Source organism: Manihot esculenta, chromosome 3 (genome assembly GCF_001659605.2).
Source record: "Manihot esculenta cultivar AM560-2 chromosome 3, M.esculenta_v8, whole genome shotgun sequence".
NCBI classification, from domain to species: domain Eukaryota; kingdom Viridiplantae; phylum Streptophyta; class Magnoliopsida; order Malpighiales; family Euphorbiaceae; genus Manihot; species Manihot esculenta.
Window position 1 is genome coordinate 25,923,015 of NC_035163.2, and position 8,459 is coordinate 25,931,473.

The 8,459-nt window shown below is 31.7% G+C and overlaps 2 protein-coding genes across 2 annotated transcripts; both read right to left on the reverse strand.

Moving 5' to 3' along the window:
- Nucleotides 1-853: 853 nt before the first annotated feature.
- On the reverse strand, nt 854-3,366 carry LOC110624901 (glycosyltransferase BC10). Its single transcript, XM_043955104.1, has 3 exons — nt 2,788-3,366; nt 1,776-2,436; nt 854-867 (listed from the first exon to the last, which is right to left on the reverse strand). Exons 1-3 carry the CDS (start codon nt 3,364-3,366, stop codon nt 854-856), a joined length of 1,254 nt encoding a protein of 417 aa, XP_043811039.1.
- Nucleotides 3,367-5,787: 2,421 nt separating this feature from the next.
- Nucleotides 5,788-7,951, reverse strand: LOC110622124 (glycosyltransferase BC10). Its single transcript, XM_043955442.1, has 3 exons — nt 7,854-7,951; nt 6,743-7,387; nt 5,788-6,560 (listed from the first exon to the last, which is right to left on the reverse strand). Exons 2-3 carry the CDS (start codon nt 7,295-7,297, stop codon nt 5,889-5,891), a joined length of 1,227 nt encoding a protein of 408 aa, XP_043811377.1. The 5' UTR covers nt 7,298-7,387; nt 7,854-7,951; the 3' UTR covers nt 5,788-5,888.
- Nucleotides 7,952-8,459: the final 508 nt, after the last annotated feature.

Below are 8,459 nucleotides of genomic sequence, written 5' to 3' on the forward strand. Positions count from 1 at the left end.
TCAATATAGGAAATCCGAATGGACAATTCTTGGCCAACTTTAAGCAGCCCAAACTTTTTTTTTTTCGATTGATAAAAAAATTTAAATATTTACTTCTCCTTTTCTCTTAGCTACTGTTTTCACTACCATTGAATTCGAAATACCACAAAATCAAATTTCTATATCCTTAACACCTTGAAATTCCAATTAACCGGTCATTAAGCATATATCTTTCAAATAATCAAAATATTTATCAGATATTTATACGCTCCAAACCTTTTACTAACAAGAGGCAATTGCTATTCCTTCTAGTGGTAGTGCCGACATTGACGATCTTATAATCAACATTAAAGGCGATGATATTCCACTGTTTTGATTGAAGAAGAAGTTGAAGAAAGTGGAGGAGAAGGCGAAGGAGCTAAGTGAAGGAAGGATTCAAGACAGCACAAAAGGGACTTGAAACAGCAGAGAAAGGAATAGTAATAATGGAGAAAGAAATCAAAATAACAGAGAGAGAAATAGAGGAGGTAATGAGCTTCGAAGGGCTAGCAAAGCGGGATTAGCCGTAATAATGGAAGTTGTGGGCATTTTATTACTTCTGTAATAAATGGGATCTTGGGGTTTGATGCTAAAGTTAAAAAATCATGACATAGTTGGTGATAATATGACGTTTTCAAGAATTTTTATGAATAACGAGGTGTAAATTCCATTTTTAATCAATTCATTTTCTTTGTTAAATTTCTCCTCCAGCGTATCATGTAGATCTCAGCAAACCAAAAATTCATTAAAATATTTTTAGTAAATTATTTTATTGTTTTACATAGCCAATGAGTGGGTGAGTAAATTTAATTATCTGTTATGTTACTAGAGAGAGTTAGAGAGCATAAACTATAGACAACAATAAGAAATGGTTAAAGAAAAAAAAGCAACCGGTACCCATAAAAGAATAAGTTTAAATAATAATTTTGGAAGCCGTTTGAGATGGAGGTTGAAGAAGAGGGCATTTTAGAAATAAAATATATCAATTACTATTGACCATGACTTTTTTATTGACCTCGTAGATTTTATTAACAGAAAGATTTTGGATTTGAATGATTGTAAAAATAAAATTACGTGTTGGATTTTAAAAATAGAATTATCGATCAGTTAATTACGCTAAAATTTAGAGATTAAAATATAATTTATTCAAAAAAATTCAATTTACTCTAACAATTTAATTTAAATTGGTCTAAATACTTTATGGTTCTCTTTTTCATTAGCTTTAAAATGATTAATTCAAATTATTTAATAATTTTAAATTAATATATTATATAATATTTATAATTATGATCTCTTAAAAATGTGAAATATGATATTCTCTTACACTAAATTTTACCATGCATCACCATAATTTATTTTATTAAATTAGGTATAATTGTTAGGTCGAAATTAGAGTTTCGAATATTATGATTTGTTAGTGTCTCTGACGGTTTATTTTATTCTGTAAGAATTTTTTTTTTTATAAATTTATTGATGATGATTCTGATACTAGTTATGACAATTCAATTCTAATTAAATTAAATAATTTTTAGATATATAATGTAATTAATCTAAATTTAACTGTTTATAACTAAAATATCACGTAACCGTTAGAAATTTGATCTTTTAATTTTCGGTAAATAGCAGATCGAGTTTAAGCAGAAATTTTCAATTGATTAAATGAAAGGTTTTTTTTTTTTTTTTTTGAAATAGGAGGTTAGGGGAGTCGAACCTTAGACCTTTCAAGGTTACAGGATGCACTTTCCACCAGGCTAAACCTTGTATTAGTAAATTAAAATTGCATGACATGACATGAGGAGCAATCCTCATCAAACTATCCAAAGAAGAAGGCAGAAACTTTCTAGCAAACAAGAAGCAAATATTAGTTCCCCCATTGAATTCACATCCTTCATTCCCATAACTCCTCAACCACTCCAAATTCTCCCTAGTGGTTTCCATCTCCCCAAACCCAAAGGGATGGGCCCCACCCATTGACCAATTAATCCAAGTCGAAGTTCTGTTTGAAAACTTCCTCCAAAGCCTCACAGTAACAAAAGATGGCAAGTAATGCTCATCACCGAAGCACAAGCCATTGCAAAATCTTTGAAATGTGGAGAAATAATTTAGGTCTGAGATTAGCTCATGGGCAAGATCTCGATCAATCTGGAACCACTGGGCGCCTTTTCGCCATTGATGAAACTGAATTGTGGGACTCATTCGTGGGTTGTATCGGTCACGGCCGACTAGGCCGGGCACGTCAAGAACCTCTAGGAAAGATTTTGAAGAAGACATTAAGTAATTGTAGATTGTGGAGAAGTTGAACAGAGGAATGCATGAATCTGAAAGGAGAACAAAGCGTTGGTTGGATACGTCAAGTAATGCATTTGCTAATAAGAGACGCTCTGCTTCTACTACTGAAAACGTTCCCCATTGCACCACCTTGCATGAAAGCTCAATTTGTCATAATACATCTTTAAAAAAAATTTATATATATATATTATTATTATTTTCATGTGAATTAAAAAATACAATTAATTAGGCGCTAAAGTTAACCATTTTTATTGTCTTTTTTAATATATGTTTCACTTATATTATTTAATTATTAATTTATTTTTTTGAAAATCACATGATTAAGATTTAAGGCTATATTAATTTTTCATTAATTATTAGTATATTTGTACAGTAACTGTATAATTATATTGCAAGGAAGAAACGTATCAAAATAGAACACTGAATAAGAGAAATAAAAATTAGGAACTTCAAAGAAAAAAGAAAAAGAAAAAGACTGACCTTACTTCTTGGGATCATCCTGCCATAGAACACAGAGTTGGAGGGCACTGTGCCTTTAAACAAAGGATTCGAATGCACATAAACTGAGTAAAGATCTTCATAGCCTTTAAAGAACAAATCCCAGAAAGGAGCCAAAGGCAAAGGCCCATGTGTCAAGAACAGAAACGCAACTTTTTTAGCACGAGGCAACGTAGAATTTCCAACATTAGGAACCATTGATGCTCTCCATAACAGCTCTTCTTCTTCCATGTCGTGATAAACACTGGTTGGCGGTTTAAACAAATTTTTCCAACCGGTTGAATTACTGGTTCGATTAAGCAGCAGCATTTCCAAAGGTAAAAGCTTATGTGGAGATGGAAGGGTCTGCGTTTGGTTCAAAGATGGGTTGAGTTGAAAGTTTAAAGAAATGGATTTGGAATGCCAAGAAGGAATTGCAATGCCGAAGGCTAAGCCACAGAGGAAGACAATGAAATGAGAGATGAAGTGAGGAAGGTGGATTTTGCCATTGATGAGGGTTGATAAGATCCTTGAGCGAAGTTTCTTGTTGAAGTTCTTCATTGATCTTGAAGAGAAGGACATGGAGACACGGAAGAAATAGAGAGAGATTTAGAATTAGGTATATAATATAATTAAGAAAATCTGATATATATAGTAATATGTAATATTTATGGTGAGAGGATTTTCATACAATATTAGTATTTTTATTTGGAAAGGTATTTTGTAATTGGTATGTAGTTAATAAAAATCCAAATATACCAGCCAGCTTTTAACTTATTAATATTAGCTCTTCTTGGCTATAACAAGGAAAGCCAGCGGTTTAAATTGAAAAAATTAATGGAATTAAATTAATTTAAAATTTTATTTTGGTTTTTTATTAATTTTAATTCAATTTGATTTAATTTTTAATTTAAAAAATTTCGATTATTTTGATTAGATTTTGATAAAAAAATTAAAAAAATTCAAATCGAACCGATTATTGATAATAATATATTATTTTTAATAATACAGAGATATTAGATCCTAACTAAAGTTAAAATATTTCAATTAAATTTTAAAATATTAAAAATTATAAACGTAAAAAATTTATTAAAAATTTAAATCGATCAAATCGAATCGAATCGAATTAAATCAAATCAGTTCGATTTAATTTAATTTCTGATCAAAATCGATTTGATTATTATAAATACCAAAATTTTAATTTTTGGTTTATTCGATTCGGTACGATTTTAAACCGAACTGACCGAATGCTTTCTCTAATAAAAAGTATTTGAGTTTGAATTTCAATCAGAATTAATAAAAAACTAAAAAATTAATATTTATTTTTTTTTATAATTTTGATATAATAGTGTAACTTTTAAAATTAGTTGTATTTCATTTAATTTTAAAATTCACTTTATAATTCTGCAAAAGTTATTATTTATACTCCTTCACTCTCATAATTAAAAGATTGTCTATTTTTTAATATATTATATTAACATGTAAATTATCTATTATAATTCTATTTAAGTTTATATTATTTTTAAAAAATCTTTCAAAATATTTTTAATATTTAATAAAATTTAATATTTTTAAAATAAATATAATTAAAAAATTGATAAAAATATATTTTTCTAAAACTATACCGAATCGAAAAAGAATTTATATAGTTTGAAAAAAATAAACTGAAAATCAAAATTATTTTAAATCAGACTTTTAAAAATATTTTTTTATATTCATTTCCATTTTTATTTATTATAAATATATAAGAATTTTTAATATTGGAAAAAAAATATCATTTAGTTATTTTTTAAAACTTTAAGTAGTGATGTGTTAAGTAGTATAGATTCATGTAAGATTTGGTGAGTCTAGAAGAACAATTGATAGGGCCACAACTGATAAAGCCTGAGCAGAAGGTTGTTAAAATCACCGTATTCATAAATTTATTTAGGAAAAATATTTTTTAGTCCCTGAAATTTAATATAATTAACACTTCTGTCCCTCTATTTTGGCGACCCAACACTTAAGTCCTTTACTTTCTTTTTTGTTTAAATTCGTAGTCCTTCCGTCCAAAATAGCCGTTTGGAATACGTGAATTGACAAAATTGACCCTCACTAAAAGTCCTGCTATTTTAAAATCATGAAACTCAAACTCAATGTCTCTTCACTGTAGATTCTTCTTCTTCTTTTTCTTTTTTTTCACCATAACTCCTATCTTTTTTGAGACTTCTTCTTCTTCACCATAACTCTTACCCTTTCTGCAATTCTCAAATAATGCTTCAGGGAGAAGAAAGATTGAAAAGAGAAGAAAAAAAATCAACAATATCAAAAGAAATAGAGAAAATATGAGGGAGAACAAAGATGAAAAAGAGAGAAAAAAAATCAACAATGTCAAAAAGAAATAGAAAAAATATAAGGGAGAAAAAAGATGAAAAAGAGAAAAACAAATCAGGAAATAGAAAAAGTACGAGAGAGAAGAAAGATGAAATAAAAAAAAAAAAAGAGGAGAATTAACAATAGATAAAAGGAAATGAAAAAGATATGAAAGAGAAGAAAGATAAGGATTTCACTTTGAGAGAAGGGTATTTTTTAAAAAACTTATCACCTCTCACCTTTGACTCTTTGACCAATCGGTTTAAATGGATGTAAGGACTACGAATTTGAATGAAAGAGAAAGTGGGGATTTAAGTGTTAGGTCGCCAAAATAAAGGAACAAAAGTGTTAATTACGTTAAATCTCAGGTATTAAAAAATAATTTTTCTATTTATTTATTAATTAATAATTGATTTGAGTAAGAAAATCTCCTTAATCTTTATTTTAACTTTCCTTAAGAAAATCTCCTTATCTTTATTTTAACTTTCCTTTTAAATCAATTCTGTTATTATTTAATTTAGTAAATAAATTAATACCATGATTCAAAATATCTAAGTTTCCAATAATTTTCTATTTATCATTAACTAATTAATTTTGAGTAAAAAAGTCAATTATGCCCTTTATAATTTGAAAATTTAATAGAAAAGAGGCTTTTTCGTTCCACACACATCTCAGTTTCCTTTGCTTTATTATCTATACAAATTGTGACGTTTTGAATTCAAACATCAGTGAGAATCAAATTCAAATAAATACTATACATTGGTAGAAGAAGCTGAATAAGAATGATTGAAATGTGGCAGCCCTGGTGCAATCTGCAACAAAATCTCCAAAGTATCAGGCAAGAACTTCCTAGCAAACAGGAAGCAGACAGAGGAAGCATTCCCATTGTAAGAACAATTACCACGAAAACTAATTCGATCCAAGAACTCAACAGAAACAGATTTCTTCCCAAATTTTCCAGGATGAGGACCACTCTTCGACCAATCAACCCAAGTAATGCTCCTGTTGTTATTTTCCTCTGGACAAACAACGTTAACAAGTGTAGGAATATAATGCTCGTCCACGTAACATGGAGGGCTACAATGCTGTCGAAAAACTGGATAATACGTTGTGTCTGAAACTATTTCAATGGCCACCTTGCGATTAACTTCAAACCACTGAGACCCTTTACGCCAGTTAGAAATTGTGATTGTTGGAGACATTTTCGGATTGTATCGGCCCCGACCCACTTTTCTTGGATCGTCGTAGGAACCCACGAAGCTTTTTCGAGCATTGATGAGGTAGTTGTATGTTGTTGAGAAGTTGAATAAAGGAATGCATGTTTCTGAGATAAGTACAAATCTGTCGTTTGATAAGTCAAGGAGTGCGTTCGCTAAAAGTCTCCTCTCTGCGTCAATCATGGATGCTCTTCCCCATTCCACAGGCTGCAATTAATATAAAAAAAAATATAAATAAATGAAAAAAAATTATGATTCAAATATGTTAGTGCAAATTTTAAAATAATTAAATAAATTTTATTATTATTATTTTTTATTTTTGTTAATCTTTTCTGGATGTAGTATTTGCTTATGTTGAAATAATCGAAAGACACAGAGAAAAAACTGACCTTGCTTGGAATTCTCCTTTCATGGAAAACAGAGGTTTCCGGGAAAGTATAGTTGAAAGAGGGATGAGGATGAACATATATATTGTAAAGCCCTTCATGTCCTTTAAAAAACTCTTCCCACAACGAAGCCAAAGGCAAAGCTCCCTTCGTCAAGAACATGAAAGCAACTTTAGACTTAGGAACAAGTTTTTGAGGAATCCTCCGAATCCTCGGAACCATAGACGCTCGCCAAAACAACTCATCATCTTCCATATTATGCATAAGACTAACAGGAAGCTTAGCTCTTGATATGAATAAGCTACTCATATTACTAGGAGGAGGCGGCGGCGGAAGTTGTGGTGGTGGCGATGGTGACGGTGGAGGTGATGGTGAAAGAGAGAACAAAGTAGCATAGAAATCAAAGGAGATGCTTTTCAAATACACGCTGACAGTGAAGCCAAGTGACAAACCAATGAGAAAGAAGAGAAAACGAAAGAAATTGCCCAACTGCAAAAAGGAACTAATAAGCTTCGCTTTGGCAACTGATATTGGACAATTTTTGTGCTCATTTCTCATTGTCTCCAAGGCTAGAGAAAGAGGTTTGGTGAAGAAATGGGATATTAATGGAAGCTAAATTAGCCCACCAAGACAAAATCACTTGTGCATGTGTAAATATAGGGGTGAGCATTCGGTCGGTTCGGTTCAAAACCGAACCGAACCGAATAAACCGAAAACCGAAATTTTAGTGTTTATGAAAACCGAACCGAACCGATTTTGATCAGAAACCGAATCGAACCGAACCTGTCTGATTCGGTTCGATTTGATCGATTTCGATTTTTAATAATTTTTTTTATTTTTTACACTTTATTTTTAATATTTTAAAATTTAATTAAAATATTTTAATTTTAATATGATTTAATTTCTCTATATTATTAAAAAACATATTATTATAATTAATCGGTTCGGTTTTTTCAGTTTTTTCTTGATCAAAATCAAACCGAACCGAAATAACCGAAATTTCTGAAATTAAAAATCGAACCGAACCGAAATGTATAAAAAACCGAACCAAATTTTCAAATCGATTCGGTTCGGTCGATTTTTTCGGTTTGAACCGAATACTGCTCACCCCTATGTGTAATGGCAATCTTGGTCCAGAATTTGAAAGTTCTTGTGTAGGACTTGGAAGAAGAACATGGTTTCAGACAATTGATTAGTGAAAATAGGGGCTAGATGGTCAGAAAGTTAAGATGAGAGGAACTCGTCGATCTGCACGATTGACTGGAGTCCCACCAGTGAATGAGGGTTCAGCTGCTCGTCCTCCTGCGTTGCCAAGGGCAAGGTCTCAGAGATCAAGCAGGGAGGGTACGTCAAGGGACCCGAGAAGGTTTTTTGACAAGAGCAGAAGAGGAGCAGATAGAGGAGGGAGCTCAGAGGAAGTGAGGGAGGCTATGGATGTGGATCAGCAAAGAGAGGAAAGTATGGGTAGGGGCAGGTCGGAAGAGGGTATGGGAGAGTCTCAGGGAGGCGCTCAGGCCTCGGGGTTTGGTTATCCACCCCATTATCCACCTTTTCCACAGGGCCCGGGGTATCCGATGGGGAGCACGTCGGAGTACTCGAGTTTTACCCCATATCTTACCTACATGCCTTATATGCCTTATCCTCCTTTTTACCCACCATATCCCATGTATCCACCCACACCTTTCCATCCCAGTACAGCAGCCTACCCAGAGCCAAGTTC